The sequence below is a fragment of the Taudactylus pleione genome, unplaced genomic scaffold, assembly GCF_031769625.1.
Source record: "Taudactylus pleione unplaced genomic scaffold, aTauple2 ptg000198l, whole genome shotgun sequence".
Taxonomy (NCBI): domain Eukaryota; kingdom Metazoa; phylum Chordata; class Amphibia; order Anura; family Myobatrachidae; genus Taudactylus; species Taudactylus pleione.
This window is the reverse complement of record NW_028284600.1, coordinates 10,882,763-10,908,115: the sequence shown is the minus strand read 5'-3', so window position 1 is coordinate 10,908,115 and position 25,353 is coordinate 10,882,763. Positions and strand designations below refer to the sequence as shown.

General features: G+C 43.9%; 1 protein-coding gene across 1 annotated transcript in view; it reads left to right on the top strand.

The window, feature by feature from the left end:
* The window catches only part of LOC148518858 (alpha-2-macroglobulin-like protein 1), a 208,252-nt gene that overhangs the window by 48,626 nt on the left and 134,273 nt on the right, over window positions 1-25,353 (top strand). Inside the window, exon 9 of the mRNA XM_088476975.1 lies at window positions 9,127-9,241. Coding sequence (XP_088333101.1) covers window positions 9,127-9,241 — 115 coding nt within the window. The remainder of the gene's footprint in view (window positions 1-9,126; window positions 9,242-25,353) is intronic.

Below are 25,353 nucleotides of genomic sequence, written 5' to 3'. Positions count from 1 at the left end.
AATTAAATGTGTGACATACTAATTTGTACAATGCCATTAAAATAATATTCCACCATTCTATCAATGCTTACAGTATCAGATTGAGTCAGATTGTAGAGATGTTAATAATGTGGACAATTGTTTCAAGCCTGACCAGGTGTCATAGTGGTGTTTTACTCTGGTGCACTGAGTTGACTCATGCTCATTACAAGTGGGTCTTTTTGGAAAGGTAATTTTTTTTCCTGTCAGCAGAATTTGCAGGAGAAAGTAAAGCAGGAGACATCATCATGTCATGTGCCACTTGAGCAGACAACTTGCTCGCCATGATCTCTTTACATCTCTTAAGATCTGTGACAGTTGGAAAAAAAGACATTACATATGACTGAAACATAGGATCAAGCATTGTTGTCAAAATGTTCTGATCCAATTGCAAGATGCTTCAAATTATTGGGTCTTGGAGCAGCGAAAAAAGAATTTGATCTGCAAGTTCAGCATACTTAGTGGAATCGGCTTCTGTAGCTGCTTTTCCAGTAGTTTAATTAGGAAATAATCTGACTCAGGCTGGCAGTGTCTGAACTCATTTCATTGGCTACAATTAAAATGGATTCAGTACCTTGCATAAAACAGAGTATTCTTCAGTGTGCTGGACTAAGGTAATATGCCTTCCCCTCCCTATCTCATGGCTTGATGTATACATTTGGATGGCTTGTTGAAGTTCCTCCAGTCTCTGATGCATATAAAGCCTGTCATTTCACCTGGTTACTTCTTCTTGCTTCAGTTGGTGGCATAGCAAATGTAATTTTTCTTGCAACTGCTGCAATCTTCTACATGTGATTGCTGAATGCCAAAAATGCCCAGAAACTTTACGGGCCACAGCCAGTATCTCCTGCACAGACCTGTAATTTTTTAAGAAATTCTGAACCACCAAGTTTATTGTGTGTGCAAATCATGGTACATGTTGAAATTCACCCAGTCTTAATACTTGTACAATGTTACTTGCATTTTCAAAAATGATAAATCCTAAGGAGTGTCTTAGCAGGGTAAGCCATTTTGCTATGACATACCCCAGGTTTTCCCATCATATTCACACCCGGTATGCCTCTTAGTGAAGTCAGTGATACAGAAAGTAACCTGCCTGTGAATGAGCTGCTGTTTTGTGTTAGATACTGCTGCTTCTAAAAGCGATACTCCCACCCAGTGAGCTGTAATAGTAAAGTAATCTTTAGTTTGACCAGTATTGCTTGTCCACATACTGTAGTTAAGTGAATAATCGGTACAATGGCATTTTGTAGGCAAATAATACATTTTTGTTTAACGTCCCAGTACTGGTGAGGAATTGCTTTCCTGGTAAGATGGAATCAAGATAGAATTTGGCAGCGTGGCCACATGATCGCAACTAGTCATCTAAAACCAGATGCATTGATGATGGAAAATGGATGCAGTTCTAATACTAACAAAGCCATCATGGCTTCAGTGATCCACTGTAATTTCTGTTGGTGACTGTATCTTTCAGGTGTTTCAAAACCATTGACTGATAATGTTTTGTCAGGAAATACACTAGGGTCTGAACTTTCTTACTACTCACATTCGGCTTTTCTGCAATACAAAACAACCTGTTTACATCCGAAATTTTTCTCTATTGTTCTCTGTTCACAAACAGCATTTCCCCCATCAGTTTGTCTGTTGTCAGTGCATTGTCATATGTGATGGCTCATTGGATATAAGTGTAGGTGTGTTTTGCACCACTACTGTCTCATGAATAGCTGACAAACCATAAAAGTAATTTGCAATAGATGCTTTTTCATCAAACACACTTTTCAACAATTTCTTTGTGAAACTTCATAGTAACACTCTGGGAATCATGCCATATAAATGAAATATCCTCAAGTCTTCTGTTCCAGGGATATGGATTTGGAATCCTTCCATTTCCCATCGCCTGGCTCTTGGTTACCCCCATTTCTCACTGGACATTATAACCACTCCCCCATCATCACATGGCCCCACCCTTTCTAATGGGCACTCAGGCACTTCCTGATTCTTATTCAGTTCACCACACTTAGCAAACTAGACAGTGCTTGGTAATTCAGATGTGCCATCATTCATCTCACAAACAAAACCAATGGCATGTTGCTAGAAACCTAATTTCCCAACTCATCTGGCCATACTGCCACATGCACACATTAGTTTCTATTCATTTCAGAAATATAATTCTGTTTTGACAATGTGTGACTATCAATATCTTCTGTAGTGTTAATACATGTGGAATCATCCGATTCATTCAATGTTTCTGTCAGTTAGTGCTGTTTGTTTTTTCTCTCTAATACCTCTTTTCCACCAAAAACCCAGGTATGACCTGGGTTTTTGGACATGGTTGCAACCCTGGTCAGACCCAGGTCAGACCCATTTACACTGCACCTTCGATCTGGGTTACTCCCAGGTCAGCCCTGTTCACACTGAACTCAGGTTTGCCCTGCTAAACCTGTGAGGTCATAAAAAGTGGGAGGTGAAAGCCCCACAATCACCAATCAGCTCATTAAAGGCATAACCCAGGTCAGATAACCCAGGTCGCTCCGTTTACACTGCACCAGTACCCGGGTCCATCCTGGGTCCAACCCTGGTAGCTACCTGGGTTAGATTGCTGGGTCACTTGACCAGGGTTATTTTTCAGGGACCCTTTTACACTGAGCTGTGACCCAGGTAGACCCAGCAAAAACCCAGGTTTTTGCTCTGGTGTAAAAGGGGTATAAGTAACAACTGAGTAATATATACCCTCACTGCCCCTCCCTTCTGTATTTGCTGGACAGTGGAAATTTAGGCTTCCTATCTCTGTCTAAGGTTTGCTTGTCATGGCTGCATTCTCCTGCCTAGATTCTGTTTCTGGAATTTCTTTCACCCCCTTCCTTCACATCTTCTATGGAGGACAAAAACTCACTACCTTCTGAAATTGATCATCCTTGGATTCAGAATCAATTTATTTCACCAGCCTTCAATCACGATGATTTTTTTTTAAGGGCGTCCCTTTAGAATTCAACATTTCATTGTTCTCTATCAACTCACAACCAACATACTGCTTGCTCACATTATGCTGAGTTTTTCCATACCCACACATATTTCTCTGGAAATCAGCCAGCTGAGTTTCCAACATAACTCTTGCAAGATTAGCATATTTATTAAGCCACTTAAAATGCATTTTTCTTGTGTGTACAGTAAAACAAAAACAGTAAAACAAACAGTAAGACAAACAACATATAATGTGATTGATCAGATCACACCTCCCTTATATATAATGAGACAGAGGAACCTACATTGCCACACCTCTCCCATATGGCATTGAGACAAAAGCAGACTTAGACAAACCTACATACACAACACTATAAGAGTGCATGAACACATTACATCCATTCAGGACAGTAGTGTCCAGAGCTATTGAACCATGAATGTCATTTACAACGGTATTCACAAGACCCTTGAACCATCAACTACACATTCTAAGTAGCTTAATGGATATTAACCCTTTGCATCCCACTGCTGCCACCAACAATGTCCTTGGTGGGACAAGATAAGGTACTTTGGATACAAAATGTTAATCAAGCCACACAAACAAATATCTCAGTTAAAAAGATATTTACAGTAACAAAGTAAAATAAAGTATATTATAAAAAGTCACTTAATTTGCTTAGGATATAAATGGTCATTGTTTCCAGGAGCCCCCCTCCACAATCTGTAGAGCTGGAAATCTAAAAAAAAAAGCACTGTCTGCAGGTCAGTCCCGAGCAAAGGCTGTTTGGAATTTGCATTGTCCTAAACTCCTATACCATCCTGTTAGTGGGCTCTGGACATAACTTACAAACATGGGTATAAATTAGGGTTGTGCACTGGCCACTTTTCGGGTTTTGTGTTTTGGATCTGGATCTTTCTTCGTGTTTTGGATCTCGATTGGTTTTGCCAAAACCACCCTTCCGTGTTTTGGGTTCTGGGTTTTGGATCTATATTTTTTTTTTAAAAAGCATAAAAACAGCTAAAATCACAGATTTTGTGTTTTTCTCTGCTCCTATGCTATTATTAACCTCAATAACATTAATTTCTACTCATTTCCAATCTATTCTGAACACCTCACAATATTGTGGCTGAAATGATTGGTTAATTTGGGCCCCCACAAAACAAGCTGGCAATTAATCTGTCTCTGCACAAACTGGCTCTACAGAGGCAAGATGTCATCCTCATCCTCCTCATCCACCGATTCCTCACCCTCTTCAGTGTTGTGTACATCCTCATCCTCACAGAGTATTAATTTATCCCCACTGGAATCCACCACCACAGGTCCCTCTGTACGTTCTGGAGGCTGGTCTCCCTGGAAGAGTTGATAATTCATTTTTATGAACATCATCTTCTCCACATTTTGTGGAAGCAACCTCCTATGCCTTTCGCTGACAAGGTTACCCGCTGCACTAAACAATCTTTTGGAGTTCACACTAGAGGGGGGGCAACTCAGGTAAAATAGAGCCAGTTTGTACAGGGGTCTCCAAATTGCTTCTTTTTCCTGCCAGTACAGGTACGGACTGTCTGACATGCCTACTTGGATGCTGTCACCGATGTACTCCACCACCATTCTGTCAATGGTGACAGTATCATATGCAGTGACAGTAGACATGTCAGAAATTGTTGGCAGGTTGAAACTTGGTCCTGCCTGTCCTGCATCACCGCCAGCGGGTTGCTTAGGATACCAAGTAGTTTCCTGGCAGGCCCAGTTGCAGGAGAAAATGAAGAAGGAGCTATTGACATGTCACGTTCTACTTCAACTGACAGTGTTTTCACCAGCAGGTCTTTGCCCCTCTGCAGGCTTGTGTCAGCTGGAAAGAGAGACACCACATAGGCTTTAAACCTAGGATCGAGCACTGTGACCAAAATGTAGTGGTCTGATTTCAACAGATTGACCACCCTGGAATCCTGGCAAAGCGAATGAAGGGCTTCATCCACAAGTCCCACATGCCGAGCAGAATTGCTCTGTCTTAGCTACTCCTTCACTTTCTCCAGCTGCTTCTGCAAAAGACTTATGAGGGGAATGACATGACTCAAGCTGGCAGTGTCTGAACTGACTTCACGTGTGACAAGTTTGAAGGGCTGGAGAACCTTGCACAATGGAAACGGAACCTTGCACAATGGAAATCATTCTCCACTGCGCTTGAGTCAGGTGCATACCCCTTCTTTTACATATGTCATAGGTGGATGTATAGGCTTGAATGGCCTTTTGCTGCTCCTCCTTCCTCTGAAGCATATAGAGGGTTGAGTTTCACCGTGTCACAACCTCTTGCTTCAGGTGATGGCAGGGCAGGTTCAAGAGTGTATGCTGGTGCTCCAGCGTTCGGCATGCAGTCACTGAATGTTGAAAGTGGACAGAAGTTTTTTGGGCCACCCAAAGTGTCTCTTGCATGCCCCTGTCGTTTTTCAGAAAATCCTGCACCACCAAATTTTTTGTGTGAGCAAAACATGGGACGTGCTGGAATTTGCCCAGATGTAATGCCCGCACAATATTGGTGGCATTGACAGATATCACAAATCCCCAGGAGAGTCTAAGTGGGGTAAGCCACTGGGCGATGATTTCCCTCAGTTTCTCTAAGAGGTTGTTGTTGGCGGTGTGCCTCTTACTGAAACCAGTGATAGTGTAGCCTGCCTTGGAACGAGCTGGCATTTCTGAGATGCTGCTACTGGTGACGCTGCTGCTGTTGCTGCATTTTTTAGGAGACTGAGCACACTTTTTCTGACGTTTCTGTACAGTCTCGGTATCGCCTGCCTAGTGAAGTGGAATCTAGACGGGATTTGGAACCGGGGACACACTACCTCCATCAATTGTCTAAATCCCACTGCACTAATGGCAGATACCGGATGCACGTCTAACACCAAAATAGCAGTCAAGGCCTCAGTTATCCATTTTGCTTCAGGATGACTGTTGTCGTACTTCATCCTACTCACTAAGGACTGTTGGAGGGTCAATTGTTTAGTAAAAGTAGTGGTGTTCCTTCTTCCTCTCTGGGATGATGAACGACTCCCAGCAGCAACAGCAGCAGCGGCAGCAGTAGGCGTAGCAATGCAGGATCCTCCGGAGGAATCCCGGATAGGAGAGTTAGTCATGCCAGTGACATGGCCTACTTCAGATCCTGACTAAGGAGGAAATTGACGAGGAGGGAGTTGACGGTGTGGTTTGCAGGTGCTTGGATACAACAGGACAAAGGGATTTAGGTGTCCTTGGACTGCTTATGGTCTTAGCCAAAGTTTCTGAACTTGACAGTAACATTTTATGAACGCGCTTCAGGTGCCCTATAAGGGAGGATGTTCCTAGGTGGTTAACGTCCCTACCCCTACTTGTTTCACCTTTACATATGGTACATATGGCAAGACAGTTGTTGTTCGATTTGGATAGAAATATTGCCAGACCAAATAGGTGGAATATTTGTTCTTCTGCCCAGACATGACCGTGATGGGCTTTTTCATCCCATGGATAACAACTGTCTCTCACCATCAGAATCCTTCTTGCAAACTTCCTCCTCAGCGCCAGCTACACCAGTATCCTCATCCTGTTGTACTTCAACAGTGACATCTTCAATTTGCATATCAGCAAGTGGACTGTGGGTGCTACTTTCAGCACTTGCAGGGGGCGTGCAAATGGTGGAAAGAGCCACCTCTTCCCGTCCAGTGCTGGGAAGGTCAGGCATCACAACCGCCACCACACTTGGACTCTCCTTGGGGATTTGTGATATCTTCTTAGAACGCACAGTTCTTCGCTGTGCTTTTGCCAGCTTAACTCGTTGATTTTTTTAGTGGGAGGAGGGCTTCCATCGTCATGTGAAGCTGAACCACTAGTCATGAACATAGGGAAAGACCTTAGCCGTTCCTTGCCACTCCGTGTCATAAATGGCATATTGGCAAGTTTACGTTTCTCTTCAGATGATTGAAATGTTCTTTTTAAGGTCATTTTCCTGAACTTTGTCATTTGGGATTTTATACGCCCTCTACTATGACATTGGGCATTGACCTTGGCAGACGGCGTTGATGGCATTTTATCGTCTATGTCATGACTAGTGGCACCAGCTTCAGCACTAGGAGGAAGTGGTTCTTGATCTTTCCCTATTTTATTTTTATTGGACAAAGTTTGGTCGTCCATTTATGTTATATTGATACATACGTGCGGCTAAGGTGCACACAAACACAGAAAAAAATAACCTTTTTCTTTTTTTGGGAGCGCACTTTGGGGGTTAGACCACCCTTTAACAGACTTATGACACAGGCGCACGCTTGGTGCTGCTCCTTTGTTGATGGACGTGCGGCTACAGCGCACGCAATTCACAGCACAGAAAATAATAATTTTTTATTTTTGTTGGAGTGCACTTTGGGGGTTACACCACCCTTTAAGAGATGAGCCAGCTGGCCGTTTACTTATGGGACACAGGCACACGCTTGGCGCTGCTTCTTTGTTGATGCACGTGCAACCACAGTGCACACAATTCACAAACACAGAAAATAATTTTTTATTTTGTTTGGAGAGCATTTTTTGGGTTACAGCACCCTTTAACGGTCAAGCCAGCTGGCCCTTGATTTTTGACACAGGCGCACGCTTGGCGCTACTTTGTTGATGCACGTGCGGCTACAGCACACACAACTCACAAACACAGAAAAAAATATTTTTGTATTTTGTTTGGAGTGCACTTTGGGGGTTACATCACCCTTTAACAGACAAGCTAGCCGGCCCTTTACTTATGGCACAGGCGCACGCTTGGCACTACAGTACTTTGTTGATGCACGTGCGGCTACTGCGCACACAATTCACAAACACAGAATTTTTTTATTTTTTTTCGGAGTGCAATTTGGTCAGAGCTTCCGGCTCTGAATCAGGCCCTGAATACGAAGTGCTATGATACAGCAGCTGCAACATTTTCTCATAACAAGTTCTGCTGTGCTTTATTTGCAACTTTACATGGGTTTGAACCTAATTCCTGTGCGATTAAAGTCACAGCCCAGCATCTGTAGAACACTTTCAGTGGTGTTTCGCTGCATCTGCAATGCGAATAAGATACAAAATTTAAAGAAAGTTGCGCCGGTATCTCGGCCATATGAGGCTATATTGGTGTATGAGCACACATCTGTGTAAAGCACTTATTAGGATATAAAACATTCAAACTTAAAGTGATGCATGAGACATTTCTACTCATGTTGCCTTTGACATACTGCAGACAGAAATTATAGTTGAATATATAAAGTATGTGTTACTAAGATATAGTAACACACTTATTATTATACTAGTGTTCATTCTAGCTCCCTGCACCTGCTACAACCTGTGCAGTTCCTCTCTTCTACCTGGGGTGTCACTCTTTGTTCTGGTGCGTCTAGCGCACTCTGGTCTGTATCTCAGCAGTTTGTTGCATCAGCTGAGTGTGCTAGAATCACCAGAGCAAAGAGTGACACCCCAGGAAGGAAAGAGGAACTTCACGGGCTGTGACTGGTGCAGGCTGCTAGAATGAACACTACTATACTGTAAATATTTTGAAACACAGAAAATAATTGATTCTGCTTCAAAGTACATGACAATATGTTTAACCAATTTACTTTATAATGTTATAACCTATCACTCACAATATTGTTTAGTGGATTCTAAATAATTAATCACTAACAAAGTACATTAATCGGGAATCTGCGTGATATTAAAGATCTGCGTCCTCTGTTGAAGCAGGCCCTGAGGCATGTAGGGCATGCAGTGTGGAGAGGGGGCAAAGGGATCCAATTGGAATCTTATTTGCAAGTCTGGTGCTTGGGGCTCTGGGAACTAACGTCGTCTTTACAAATCTCTGAATTATACACTTTACTGAATATTAGGCAGCTTCATTATAGTCTCCTGCATGAAGACTGGTGAATAATCGCATAGATAGACTTTGCCACAAATGCACCTGAATAACAATATTGCCCTCTATATTTAACTACTGTATGTTAGTAAAATAACCTGAAAGTATATTTCTATGTATACCAGTTTAAACACAAATGAAGTACATATATGGAATTGGCTTATGTAATTACAACCAGTAATTGGAAAAAAAAAACATGTAGTGATTTACTTAGTACAAGGCTCCTGAGATAATATTTAATGTCTCTCATCCTCAGATGGATAATTCCGGATGTCGTATCATAGAAATTAAGTCTGATTACCTTAAACTTGCCAGCAAAAATATGGAAAAACAATTGAAAGCATCAGCTTCTATCACAGAGGAAGGAACAGGTAAATTTATGATTACTCTTATTTACATAACACAGCTTAAATAACAGATTTTATATCTAATTTACATACAGTCTATAGAGAACTATAGAAATGGGTCAAATACACAGCTGGATTTTTGGAAAAATAATGTAAAATTGAACACAATGCATAGGTGCATTAAGAAATTTACCAGCAGCTGTGTGACAATAAAGGGATACTGTTATCCTCAAAATACATATTTGAAAAATTATATTGTCAAACTGCCCCCCAGTAAGTTTGACTAATTCATACTGTAGACCAGAGGTTCACAAACGCGGTCCTTAAAGCACCCCAACAGTTCATGTTTTAAGGTGCATACACACGTAATAATTTTCTGAATGATTTGTCAATAACGACGTCGTTATCGTTAAGTCGTTCAAAAAAATCGTTCAGTTTATGAGTTATAACGATGAAAAATAATCACAAATGCGCACTCCCGTTTGTAGTTTGTAGTTATCGCTCATCGTCCATTTCAGACTGTCCAACATGACGATTTTCATTATGGGAAGGAACATTATTCATTCATCATTCAAAAAATCGTTCATTACACTTCAAAAAATCGTTCACTTTTTCAAGGGAAAATCAGACAGAAAATGGTTGGTTATAAAATTGTTACGTGTATATGCACCTTTAGAGATAGCCATGGTTGAGCACTGGTGGTTAAATCAAATTGACTGAGGTACTAAGTAAGTCACCTGTGCTCACCCATGGATATCTGTAAAACATGAACTGTTGGGGAGCCTTGAGGACCGCGTTTGGGAACCTCTGCTGTAGACCCTTTAAAAAAAAATAGAAAAAAGTATAATTAAAGCTTATTCAAAAGGGTTCAACAATAAACATAAGTTACAAAATATCACAATGTCTCACAGTTTCCTTCATAAAACAATGTAGCAGTCTTGTTCCTTTTTTATATTTGTTTCTCTAATGATATTAAACCCCCCATGTTAATGGATTTTTAGAAATACCATTTAGTGCAACAAGAATGCAGGGACTGCCATCTGCTCACTTTACACAAAAGTGTTTTTTTTTATTAATATTTGATTATAGCTATTTTTAATTAGACTAAAATATACATTTAACTGTGATCTGAATTAGGGCTAAATTATTGCCATGTTCACAGAGACCCATGCATGTGCAATAGACTCTGGACTCATCTGCACTGCAGAGAGTGGAGGGAGCCTGCTCTTAGGCTACCTGGGTGGCTACTGGGAGGTGACTATTCAGACACAGCGAGTCTTATAGGCATGCTATGGGATTGTCACTGGTGTGTTGCAAGAGATATTGCAAGCTCAGATGCTTAATCTTGTACATTGGAGGCCACACTCTGATAGATATGCCACACTTAGCATAGGGCTGGTGTAAATTGTGATGTGTGTAATGGTTGTGTGTAAAGATGCACAAAGTGGGCGTCACAGTCCTTACACATACAGAGACATGGATGTACATCAGGGAAAGGCTCAGTATTAGCAAAACTTGCAAATGTGACTATGGCAAAAGACACAAACTTGACAAGGCTGCATTCGACTAAAGGCCCCCATACATTAGACTTAGGCTCATTAAGGGCTGATTTGGAGTCACATGCAATCCCAAAATTCATGCATATGGTCAATGGTTTTAAACTGCGCATGCATCTTAGTTGCTAAAAATATCACACAGTGTATGTATCGCATGGTGTGTACACACAAGGGCTTAGTTATGATGGAGACACACAATATCCAAACTATCCTGAAAATGTCTTGGGTGATGACTGGGAGGTGGCATTTTCAGATGCACAAAGATGGTCCATCTTATGGATGTGTTTTTAGACTGTCGCAGACCTATCGCTGAAACTTGTTGTGACCTGAGGCACTTTATCACTCCCATTGGAGGCCAGATGGAGAAGCTACACCTAGAATGGGACTGGGGCAAGTTTTGGTAGTTTGTCGGATGGTGGAATCTATAGATGCACCAAGTGGTATAATTGGTTTCTAAGTTAGTCACAGTTGGCATCTCAGTCCTTGCACATTCATACACATGTCTCTATACCAGGGAAGGGCTTACAGTATACTATCATTAGCATATAGTAAGGTTGCTGGTGTGACTACGACAAAAGACGCTAAAGTGTTTGTAGTACTGAAAGCAGAAATATAAAGTGTCCAGTCTTGTGGCTTATAAAATGTAGTAAAGTATAATTCATTAGCTGAAAATAATATTTAAAAGTAGCCGTTACTAGTATTAGCCACTTGGGAGTCAGGCATCCAAAAGTTCTAGTTCGCAGATTCTAAAGGCTCATACATACTTACCGATGTAGTGTGATAAGCGATATCATCAGTGACGGGCCTGGCGGGAGTGCAGATATCGGTAAGTGCATACACACTTACTGATGTTGGCCACGATGAATGACGGCAAGGGGGGGTCATGCTACTTAATTCGGCAGCATGGCATAATTAATTATATCCCATGATTGGGCTGCAAGTATAGCCAACAGGTGATATAGTTAATGACCTGCGTGAGCGCACATTGTTGGCCGTTCAATGCATACACACCGGACGATATGAATAATATATCATTGAATGATATCGTTATCATTTATATCATTCATTATAATCGTCTAGTGTGTGTGAACCTTAAGGAGTATTTGCTCTGGCTGATAGGTGGAGAAATAATGTGGAGTTCTTACACTTAGCAGCCAGCACTGCACTGTTCAATAAAACACTCTAGATGTCTTCTCCCCAAGGACTTGTGTGCAAGAGATCTTGTCTGTACAGTCCCTGTACATGTGTGATACCCCTGGCTGATGCCAGGTGCAGCCATTACGCTTTAAAACTGAGAAAAGTCAGCAATAGGACAGTGTGTGTGTAGTTGTGTGACCTCTGAGCTGCGTTAAAGGACACTTTGGGAGTTATTGCTGCTTTGCAGTGCTAAAGACAATTGGGATATAGTGCAATGGGACTGTGTTTATTGTACCTTATCATTGGAATGCCAAAGCTATTCCTCTCTGGAATCAGGAAAGAACAGCATTAGAAGCTGGGCATATTGTTATTACCAGTTGTAGATTACAAATATATGCGTGTTATAGATCAGTGATCATCCAGCAACAAAGTAATCCAATGAAAGGACTTTGGGCCTGATTCAGACCCACTCGCGAGCGGCTGTCCGCTCGCAAGTGGGTCGATGTTGTGCACTGCGCATGCGCACAACGGCGGGAGCTCCGTCGTGCGCATGCGCCAGACGCGACGAGCGAAGGACTTTCCTTCGCTCGTTGTGTCTGATCAAAGGGGGCGTGCTGTCGATGTTGATTGACAGCACGCCCCCTTTGGTGGGCGTGCCGGGGGCATGCCTCCCTGACAGGGGCGTTCCCAAGGGAACGCCTACCGTCAGAAGCCGGCCCACTGACATCACTAGTGATGTCAGTGGGAGTGATTTTGGCTCTGATAGAGCCAAAATCACTCCGGGCCTTGCAGTTGAAAACCTCAACCGCAGGCTCCGGCTCGCAGTGGCAATGGTCGCGATGGTCAAGACCATCGTGGCCATCAAACTGCACACTCGTATAGGCTGTGGGTGGTGACCCACAGCTATACGAGCATCCTGGAGGACGCTCCATAATCATGGAGGGCGGCCCTCATTCAGAGCGTGCACTCTGCTCAGAGCGTACGGCTCTGAATGAGGGCCCTTGTGTGCAGTTTAGGGTAAAATACTGAACAGTTTAGAGATGTTTGCTAAATCTGCTGAGTGTGTTTTGCAAAGGTTAATGTGTTTTGAAAGTACAGTATATTGGGACAATGGAGAAATTGCCCTTTTTCTAGTTATAGCTAAACAGGCGCTGCAGAAGCAAATATAAAGAAGCCTGTTTAACTACAATATTGATAAGAGTTATTGCCCATTGCCTATTCACTACTGTATTGCTAACTACTATGTTGAATTGCTATATTACTTTTTGTGCAGCAATTTATTATCAGATGTATGGTGATACTTTTTTCCATACAGTGACCTGCTCTGGACCTTCATCCTCCTACCCACCTTTCATAAATCTACTTGATTTAAGGGCAGCATGGAGGGTGTACTAGTTAGCATTATTGCCTCATAGCATTAATTTACCAAGGCTGTCAGTTCATGTCATTTTACTGTGTGTATGGGGCTAGCCTCTCTGCTAAAGTTTGAGGTAGATAAAGCTCATGGAGACATTGCCAAAGGAGAAGGAAGATCCACTGGAGCTGTAAGGTAGTATCTTAATCTAAATTATCTGTACCCACTACAACACATGAGGCAGGCAACTTGTTGTGGCATAAATCCATTCTGGCACTAGATGGTACACAGCAGGTTTTACAATTCAGGAGGCTGGTCATTGGCAAAAACAACAAGGTTCTCACCTGGCTTAAATACACCACTACTTGCCAACAAAGCATATCAGTTGATGATATGTGGGTTATACATTGACTTATGTGTTTCAAGCTCCAAGGTTATTGAAATATACTATGTGTGTCTCATTGCACACTATGCGCTGTTCCCACAGTGCCAATGCATCCATGCCTCTCATTGCAAGCTATGTGCTGTTCTCACTGGGCCAGCACATACCAGTATCTTGTTACATGATATTTGCTGTATACAGTGCCAATACCTCATGTTTAAAGAGTGCAAACACTGCCGTGTACCTTTATGCATGCTACTAGCTGTATAAACAGTGCCAACACATCCGTGGACTTTGTTGCACGCTATGCACTGCTAAACCAGTATCAACACCTCCATGTACCTTATTGAACACTACTCACTGTACAAAGAGTTCCAACACATTCATGTATCTTGTTGAATGCTACATACTGCTCAACCAGTAGCAACACCTCTGTGTACCCTTTTGCATGCTACGCACTTTACAAACAGTGCCAATGCATCCATGTACCTTGTTTATGCTATGCACTGCTCAACCAGTACCAACACCTCAGTGTACCTTATTGCATGCTATGAGCTGTACAAACAGTGCCAATGAATCTGTGTACAGCACCTTCTGACATGCTACCTAAATCCCTCAATTTGTGTACTCAACTGTATATTCACCATTTGTGCCTACTGTGTTAAACATCTCAGGGTATTCCGTAGCTACCACTTCTTATAGAACTGATGCTATACCTCTTTCGGTGTGTGCCCCTATAGAAGCAAAATCAAAAGGCTTCTGTGAAGCCACGAGGTGCGATTAAAGCATGAAAGCATTTGTGGTCCAGCGTCCATTTCTGTGTACCCTGAACTGTCATTGTTTTAATGCCTTTCAGTTTATAATTATTTATTGTTTCTATTTGTGTATGTTATTTGATGCAGTGCATATTTATGTTAATTGTTCTACAAGTTAGACAAGTTATACTTAAATATTCCCAGGTAGCATGTTTTATTCAGATATGGGTGGGCACCTGCTCACAGGGAGACAACTGTCACAAACTGCCATGGGGGGAGGACACTCAGCACCAACCACCATGATGGAAGGACACACACAGAGTTAAGACATAATTTTTCAAACCTATAACAATCTGGCTACTTCCCTTAATCTGTCCAACACTTGCTCCAACACGGTAGGAATAGTTAAGGGTATACAATCTATGATTCCAACTACATTGGTGTGTTCATGGATTGGTGATTAGGAACTGCACTTCCGTCACTTGTGTATGCTGTACCTGTAAAGAAGCGCATCTGACTGGTGATTATATATCCACATTTCTGTATTGTCATCTATAGATTAAACTACTGTTTTATAACAACAATCTGCCTATGTAATTTAAAAGAACTCACTAGGATGTGTGGTCCTCACATTTGGTGGCAGCTACAACTGGATCACCAAGTGCTGAAGGAAAGGATATGCGATTCGGACCAGTCTCTGCAAGATACTTTACGCAGACACCGTCTGTCACAATGTCACTGAGGAATGGCTCAGGAGAAATAGCTGGACTGGAACAGGATGACAAATAGATGCAAAATGGACATTGACAAGGAAATTGCAGAGGCAGAGATATTATGTTCACGAAATGTGAGACAAAGGATGTGTTAGTAGCCAAGCTGCTGCAATGGGAGCAAGAGCACCTGACAGGTCAATCTGAGGAGGATATGGAGGAGATGTCGGATACAGCAAATGGGCCAGAGAATGTGTCTGGGAGCAGTGCAAACTCAGAGCAATCCTTTATGACCAGTGCGAAACATATGGAGGCTATGTTTAAAGTCCTAGGAACCAACCCTAAGGACCATGAAAGGTCCTGCATACTAGAGGCAGTACTGCATGTGCCAGTGCGGCTGCCGGAGAAGAACTGATGGAGACTGTAAACAGGTGACCCTGTTTGAGTTATTGTGATGTGCCAACCTGGGTAGGATCAGGGAACACAGTTCCAGTGTGAGCTCATGCAAAAAATGTGGGAAAAACTTTGTGTAAAACCAAATGTGAGCTACACCATACCAACCCAGACAATTGAATTATGTGAGAGGTTAAATGGTACCCTCAAAAAGTTACTAAAAGCATATATCCACATGTAGGGGGGAGAATGGGAGAAGGCTATGCAGCAATTACTGTTTGCTAATCGCAAGGTGCCTCAGGCTTCTACTTGTTTTTCCCTGTTTGAGTTGCTATATTGACGCAGGGTATGAGGACCCTAGCCATAATTCAGGAGAGTTGGAAGGGGGCATTCCAGGGGCCCAAAGAGCCAATACTTGAGTATGTAGTCAAGTTACGGGACAGACTTAAGACCTAGTGACCCTCACCATAGCCAACTTGGAGGTAGTATAAGCATTCTAGCAACAGCAGTATGACAGACATGCAAGACACCACAAATTAACTGTAGCACAACAAGTTCTGGTGATGGTACCTGCTAGGAAACATAAACTACAGACCACTGTACTTGAGCTGGCCCATTTGCAGTACTACAGAGGCTGGGGGAGATAGATTATGTTGTGGCATTAGACACAGCAGGTAATCACACTCAGAATTATCAAATTAGTCGATTAAAAGCTTATGTCAACCATGAGGTTGGGGCTTTGGCCATATGCTGTACTCCAGTAGACAACCCCGAAATGGACAATATTCCTGTTTTAAGGCCAGAGGCTATGAAAGACTTAAGGGTGGAAGCTGTACATCTAGGGGAAAAGTTGCAGAAACTACAGATCTCTCAGATGAGAGAAGTGTTGGAGACTCAGCGACAGCAATTTACCATGAAGACAGGTCACATTCATGTAGTCTCTCACCATGTTGATACTGGAATTGCACGTCCACTGCGGCAATCTGCATATTGGGTACACCCGGAGGAACTCACCATGATGTGGTCAGAGCTAAAAGATATTTTAGCGATGGGTATCATTGTCCCATCCCAAAGCCCCTGGGCTGCTGGGGTAGTCTTAGTGCCGAAAAAGGATGGTACAACTCACTTTTGCATGGACTATAGGCGGTTGAACGAGGTGACAGTGACTGAAGTACACCCCATGCCTAGAGTAGATGAGCTTTTGGACCAGTTGTGAGCCGCTCGCTTTCTGACCACTTTGAATATTAGCAAGGAGTATTGTCAAATTCCACTCACCAAATTGGCACTGGCGTTCATTACACCTTTTGGGCAATTTGAAGTCAAAGTAATGCCCTTTGGTGTGAAGAACGCCCCAGCCACCTTCCAGAGGGTGGTGGATGACCTGTTGGATGAATGTCAGGAATTTCGCAAGTGTATTTAGATGACATTGCTATATTTAGTGACACATGGGAAGACCATTTAATACATGTTGCTCAGACACATATCAGATGCCAGATTGACCATCAGCCCTGACAAATGCCAAATGGCAATGGCAGAGGTACAGTACCTCGGGCACAGTGTGGGTGGAGGCATGGTGTGACCAGAGTCAGCTAAAGTAGAAGCCATTTTGTCCTGGCCTCGCTCCTTCAACCACAAACAAGTGCAAGGTTTCCTCGGCACTGCAGGGTATTACCGCAAATCTGTGTCCCATTATAATACCATTGTCAAGACACTGACAGACCTGACTACCAAGAAGTTCATACAACAGATTGTGTGGGCAGATGAGTGTGAACAGGTCTTCTGCCAACTCAAGGAGATATTGTCCCAGTCTCCTGTACTAGCTGCCCCTGACTTCTGATGGCGGTTCATTGTGCAAACTGATGCATCAGGCTGTGGATTGGGAGCAGTGTTGAGTCAGGTCGGGGAGGATGGTCATGAACACCCTGTAGCATATTTGTCCTGGAAACTGGAGGCTGGGGAAATTGCCTATTCCACCATTGAAAAAGAGTGTTTGGCCATAGTCTGGGCACTCAAAAAGTTGCAACCCTATTTATATGGCTGGGAATTCTGAGTCGTTACTGACCATAATCTCCTCATTTGGCTCAACCGGACTGCAGGAGAAAATGGACGGCTATTGCGATGGAGTCTGGCCTTGCAAATGTATAATTTTACCATTTCCCACAAAAAGGGCAACCAACATGGGAATGCCGATGGACTATCCTATCAAGATGAGCCAAATGCTATTCGTTCTACCCACCTGCCCAGTCACCACTGCTTGTCCGGCATTAGGGGGAGGAATGGGAAACCACAAGGTGCAATTAATACATGAAGGCACTTGTCATCCAGCGCCCATTTCTGTGTACCTGAACTGTCATTGTTTTAATGCCTTTCAATTTATAATTATTTATTGTTTCTATTTGTGCATGTTATTTGATGCAATGCATATTTATGTTAATTGTTCTACAAGTTATTCTTAAATGTTGCCAGGTAGCGTGTTTTATTCAGATATGGGTTAAAGCAAAGTCATTGTGTGCTGGTGCCTGGATTGGACTCCTGGGCATCTACTCCATGGGGAGCCAACTGTCACAAACTGCCATGGGGGGAGGATACTCATCACCAACCACCATGAGGGAAGGACACACACAGAGTTAAGACATTATTTTTCCCACCTATAACATTCTGGCTACTTCCCTTAATCTATCCAACAGTAGCTCCAACACGGTGGGATTATTTTAGGGTATATAATCTAAGTTTCCAACTGCATTGGTGTGTTCATGGATTGGTGATTAGGAATTGTACTTCCGTCACAGGTGTATGCTGTACCTGCAAAGAAGCACATCTGTCTAGTGATCCATATGTCTGCATTTCCATCTATAGAATAAACCACTTTTTTATAACAACAAGCTGCCTATGTGATTTAGAAGAACTCACTAAACCATACAGTCCTCACAGATTCACAAAGACAAAGACCAAATATAGAGAATCTCAGAGGAAGACACACATTTCTGTCTCAAATATGCACTGTAACACTGTGAACCAAAATGTGAAAACAATCTGGCAAGACCACAGCAGAAGCCAAAAGTCCACATCAGGGACCCTATATTTCAGACATGAGTGAAAGCTAAAGGTACCCATCCACTTAAAGACATGAAAAAAGACTGCACAATTACAACATTGTAATCGAGCAGTTGCTTGTCAGTCTGTGCTGTGCCTACAGTGAATGAGCAGTCGCTCAGTGTAGTCACATCAATCATCTGCAAACATTCTGAACCTGATGTTATCGTCAGGTTGTCCAGCATGTTTGCCCGATGATAGATGTCTAAACGACCAGCGGGAGCGCGCATCGCTGGTCGTTTTAGACATTTTACTTAATGATTTGCAAACTATTTAGGAATGATTGAATGATAATGATATCGTTATCAGCTCAATTTAATCGTCTAGTGGATGGGCACCTTAACTGTCCCAGCCGATGCAGATGCAACTAGGGTTACCACCTTTTCATTTTCAGATTCCAGGACAGGGGCATGGACAACACCTCAGTAGGGTTACATCCATTTTATTTGTTAGATATTCAGACCATTTTCTTAACACTTTCATGAAGAGCCCCATAATGCCCTTTATATGCCTCCGAGTCCCATCATATTTATTCCTAAATGCGGCAAGTTCCCAAATATTAGGAATTCTTATCCAATCAAGTAGCGAAAATAAGGATTTTTTATTAACTTAAATGTATTAATATAAATCACTGGGACACGGGCTCCAAGAATAACCAGTCCCAGGGATCAGGAAGAGGTAAAGTGCATGCATTCACAATCACTTTTCATTACACATATGGATTCCCTTGCAGCTACTGCACATATTCAGCTTTTAAGATGCACATGCACAATGTGTATACACCCAGGATGTGCAACGTAACTTCTTGCAGCTCACCAGAGAAAGATTACAAAATCCCACTTGGGCAGGGCTACCCCATTGCAGTCATTGAGCTAACACCATCTTATGATGGTGTTAGTCCACATAGACAAGATTGTGAAAGCTTTGTTTTGCAGATTGTGTTAAATACTGTGGTCCAGGAAGCATGACTTGCTATTCTCAGACTGTCTGGAGGAATCTCAGATGGGCGGTAACCCTAGATGCTATGGAGTCCAGTATAAATTATGTCAGGGCTCGACAAATTTTTCTAAAATCTAGGTGCCAGCTTAATAGTTTAGGAGCCAGACCATCGCCCAAACTAAAATATATGACACCTTGTATAGACCACAACACAAGCCCATATAATGCCCCTCAGAGCTCCCAACATGCCTTATCAGTGCCCATCACCCCCAACCACATGTCTATCTCAGGTGCCCAATATATAGTATAAAACACAGTATATATATATATATATTGTGACGCAGTCAGATTAGGGGTCCCTCTCCTGGGTAGAGGTCTCCTTCCGTACACACACACACAGCAGCAGGGAAGCAGCACACCAGTCTGGATGCGAGTACAAGTTGGTCGGCGCCAGTCTTTATTGTACAGTGTCAGAAATAACATAAAGAAAACATAAACATAAATCCTAGCCCTGTCGGGGCACTAACTTCACAGGTGGTTCCCTCACTACCAGAACCTGGCAAGGCCTAATGCCCTCACCAGCAACAAAGGCACAGCACAACACTCACAGTTAGGTTTTTCCAGTGTCTCTGAGCAAACTCCCTGTCTGCTCTCCCAGGTGAGACCCTCAGCCCTAAACACACTAGGCTTATATTGGCCACTCTCAGGTGGAAACCCTAACAAGCCTGTTACCAGGCTGCGAGAACCAAAACCTGGAGTGGCCATGGGTGGAGCCCTCCCTCTCCTCTCACCCACAACCCCCAGGTCCCAAACCGGCTTTTCAAAAAGCCGAGACTCAAGCCTGCTACACTGCAGACTTTCTCCTGGGGGTTTAGAACACATAAGACAGGAATCTGGGACAAATGTACCTGCCACAGACCATTTTACCAGTGATCCTATCACATATCCCCCCCCTTTGTTTCGACCTGTGGGGCGGAACAACTGAAGCCCCCAAACAATGATCGCGTGACAACGCGTCTGCATTGGCCAGCTGGCTTCCTGGCCTGTGTTCGACTGAAAATGTAAAAGTTTGTACCGCCAAGAGCCATCTCGTAATTCTCGCATTACTGTCCTTATTTTCGGACATCCACTTCAGAGGGGCATGGTCAGTGATCAATTTGAACTTTCTTCCGACCAAGTAGTACCTGAGAGCCTCTAACGCCCACTTTATGGCCAACGCCTCCTTCTCCGCTGTGGCATAGTTTCTCTCATGTACATTCAACTTTCTGCTTCTATAGAAAATAGGGTGTTCCTCACCCTCCTTGTTCTGGGACAGGACCGCTCCTATACCTACTTCTGATGCATCGGTTTGTACTATGAATTCCCTTTCAAAATTAGGAGTCATCAGGACTGGTTGGGAACACAATGCTACTTTCAACTCCTGAAAAGCTTTTTCTGCCTCAGGACTCCATTCTACCATGACTTTTTGTTTGCCTTTGGTCAGGTCAGTCAGTGGGACTGCCATGGTGGCAAAGTTGGGTATAAACCTCCTGTAGTACCCCGTAATTCCCAAGAAGGCTCTCACCTGCTTCTTATTCAGAGGCCGTGGCCAGTTTTGTATGGCATCAACCTTATTGAGCTGAGGCTTTATCAGGCCTCTGCCAATGGTGTATCCCAGATATTTTACTTCCTCCATGCCTAGACAACACTTTTTTGGGTTGGCTGTCAAACCTGCCTTATAGATGGAGTCCAACGCTGCTTGTACCCTGGGTAAGTGAGACTGCCAATCAGGACTATGAATGACCATGTCATCCAGATAAGCAGCCGCATACCGTCTATGGGGCCTTAGAATCCTGTCCATCATTCTTTGGAAGGTAGCAGGTGCCCCATGTAGCCCGAAGGGCAACATCTTGTACTGAAATAAGCCCTCTGGCGCTGAAAAAACTGTCTTTTGTTTGGCGCTCTCGGTTAACGGTACTTGCCAATACCCTTTGGTTAGGTCAAGAGTGGTTAAATACCTTGCCGTCCCTAGTCTCTCAATCAGTTCATCCACTCTTGGCATCGGGTAGGCATCGAATTTTGAAACACTGTTCAACTTTCGGAAGTCATTGCAGAAACGCACACTCCCGTCGGGCTTTGGAATCAACACAATGGGACTTGACCATTCACTATGTGATTCTTCAATAACCCCTAACTCTAGCATATTTTTAATTTCTTTCGACACCGATTCTCTTTGTGCTTCTGGTAACCTATAGGGCTTTAGATTAACTTTAACCCCTGGGTCAGTGATTATGTCATGTTTAATGACCGAGGTTTTCCCAGGTACGTAAGAGAACAGCACCCTATTTCTGATCAGAAACTCCTTGACCTCTTGTTGTTGAATTGCCGACAGGGTTTTTGCCACTGTCACTTCGGGAACTAAGGGCCCTGGATTTACTGGAGGGGCTCGGACAGCCGACAGTACCGTTCTATCTTTCCAGAGCTTTAACAGATTTATATGGTATATCTGTTCCGGCTTTCTATTCCCCGGCTGGTAAACTTTGTAATTGACCTGTCCCACTCTTTCTAAGATTTCAAAGGGCCCTTGCCATTTAGCCAAAAGTTTATTTTCCACAGTGGGAACCAACACTAACACTCTGTCCCCAGGAGCAAAGCTGCGTAACCGGGCATTGCGGTTGTATACCCTCTGCTGTGCCTGTTGAGCCTGTTCCAGGTGCTCTCTCACTATCGGCACTACCGCAGCAATTCTCTCCTGCATTTGAGACACATACTCAATCACCGTTTTGTAAGGACTAGACTGCCCCTCCCATGTCTCTTTGGCAATGTCTAGTAACCCCCTTGGGTGTCTCCCATACAACAAGTCGAAGGGTGAAAACCCGGTGGAGGACTGGGGAACCTCTCTTATGGCCAACAATAAATACGGCAATAAGTAATCCCAATCCCTACCATCCTTGTCGACCACTTTCCTAAGCATGTGTTTTAACGTCTTGTTAAACCTCTCGACCAGCCCATCGGTTTGGGGGTGATAAACCGAAGTTCTTAACTGTTCGATTTTGAACAGGCGGCATAACTCTTTCATGACTTTTGACATAAATGGTGTACCCTGGTCAGTTAGTATCTCCTTGGGTATACCCATCCTGCTAAAGACATGAACTAGCTCTCTGGCAATGGTCTTGGTTGACGTATTGCGCAACGGGATCGCTTCCGGGTACCTGGTAGCGTAATCCATTATGACCAGAATATACTGGTGTCCCCTGGCAGACTTCATTAAGGGTCCAACCAAATCCATTGCTATTCTTTCAAACAGCACCTCTATAATAGGCAATGGAACTAGTGGACCCTTAAAATGTGGCCTGGGAGCATGATACTGACACTCAGGGCAGGATGCGCAAAAGTCAGACACCTCTTTATGAAGCCCGGGCCAGAAAAACCTCTGCATTATTCGCTCAGTGGTTTTCTCTACCCCTAGATGGCCTGCCATTATATGACCATGGGCCAGATCCAACACTGTTCTTCTATAGGCTTTGGGAACTATTAATTGTTCCACAATATCTTCCCCCTTCTTAGTCACCTGATATAACAAATCCTGACACATTGCCATGTGGGGATAGGACAAAGGACTATCAGGGTCTACGGGTTCACCATCAACTACTTTTACATTCTCCCTGGCTTTTACCAAAGTAGGGTCATTCAACTGCTCCACGGCAAAGAGCTCTCTTCTGACCTCTAAATCAGGCAGACGATCATCTGGCCCAACAACACTTCCCACCTCAATGGGAGGCACATCAGTTGGCGGGCCACCGTCAAGCTCCGCATTCTCTAGTTCGCCAATCATAGTAGAAAAAGGGAATAACTCTGACTCAGAAGAAACTCCCTCCACTACATCGACAACCTTCTCAAATGGATCGGGGTTGTTCACCTCTGGAACAAAACGGCTTTCTCACAACTTCCAGAAGTGAGCAAAGTCTCTCCCCAATATTGCATCGTACACCAGACCATGCACCAAACCCACAGAAACTATAGCAGAGCCACATGGTGTCTCGATGTTCACCTCGGCAGTAACATAATATCGAGTATCCCCATGTATGCAGGTCACACCAACAGTTTTCCCCTTACGCCTCAAGGGGTTCACCAGCTCAGCTTTTATAAGTGTCACCAAGCTACCAGAGTCTAACAGTGCCTCTACTTGGTTGCCATCTACAGTGAGTACACACAATTGCTTATCAGTCTCAGCCTGCCGGTCAGCCGTACAGGCTGTCTGTGCAAAGAAAGACCCCCTGCGGTAGACATGAGCAGTATCACATTGCATAGGTTCAGTTGTAAGTGAACAATTAGCGGCAATATGGCCGAAGCCACCACATCGGAAACACTGAGTCATATTAATGTCTAGTCGTTTACGGGGCAAGAACCTTCCTGGCCTGGCAGGCCTGTCTCCAGGTTCTACACCCTCAGTCTTAGGTACATTCCACCGCCCAGCACCCTTCTCCCCTGGAACAGTCTTACCAGTGTCTGTGGGAGTTCGCCGGTGCACCATCGGGGCTCGGTGGGGTATACTCATCAGCTCCTCAGCCGCCACGTACCTCTCCACCAGCTCGACCAACTGGTCCGCGGACTTAGGGTCTGCATGGCTCACCCACTTGCGCAGAGTCGCAGGTAATGATCGCAGGTACCGGTCCATCACGACCCTTTCCACGAACTGTGGTCCCATCAGCGTCTCGGGCTGTAGCCATTTTGAGGACAGATGGACGAGGTCATGCATCTGTGAACGTGGAGGCTTGTCCATATGGAACTCCCAACGGTGGACCCGTTGGGCACGAACAAAGGAGGTGACTCCCAAGCGAGTTAGGATCTCCTGTTTTAGTTTTTTATAGTCCTTGGCATCAGCCAGGCATAAGTCAAAATAGGCCTTTTGTGGCTCCCCAGACAAAAAAGGTGCCACCAGACTTGCCCACTGCTCCTTGGGCCAACTCTCCATTTCGGCCGTTCTTTCAAATGCGGCGAACTAGGCCTCCACATCATCGCCCGAAGTCATCTTTTGGAGGAAGTGACTGGCTCGTACGGAGTGAGTGGGGGTGGGAGGACCAGCAGTAACCTCTCTGGGCCGGGCGGGTTTCCTCTATGGCGACCTGTTGAAGTCTGTTAGTCTCCTGCTGAGCTCTGGTAGATTCCTCCTTAACTTAATTTGTCTCCTGCTGAGCTGCTGTAGCTTGGAGCAAGGCCTTAATAATGTCCTCCATTTTGTCCTGGGGTGTAGGTTGGAAGCTGAACCTTGCCTCTCTGAGCATTGGCTGACGCCTCCTCTATGGGACTTCAAGGACACAGCGTTACTTCCACACTCACAAATTGGGTGTCTGTCCCTTTAATTTTTAAACGGAAAGTTTTCCTCTTGCTGCAACTTCAGTGTGTGTGGGTGCCCGCATTCTCCACCATATTGTGACGCAGTCAGATTAGGGGTCCCTCTCCTGGGTAGAGGTCTCCTTCCGTACACACACACACAGCAGCAGGGAAGCAGCACACCAGTCTGGATGCGAGTACAAGTTGGTCGGCGCCAGTCTTTATTGTACAGTGTCAGAAATAACAAAAAGAAAACATAAACATAAATCCTAGCCCTGTCAGGGTACTAACTTCACAGGTGGTTCCCTCACTACCAGAACCTGGCAAGGCCTAATGCCCTCACCAGCAACAAAGGCACAGCACAACACTCACAGTTAGGTTTTTCCAGTGTCTCTGAGCAAACTCCCTGTCTGCTCTCCCAGGTGAGACCCTCAGCCATAAACACACTTGGCTTATATTGGCCACTCTCAGGATGAAACCCTAACAAGCCTGTTACCAGGCTGC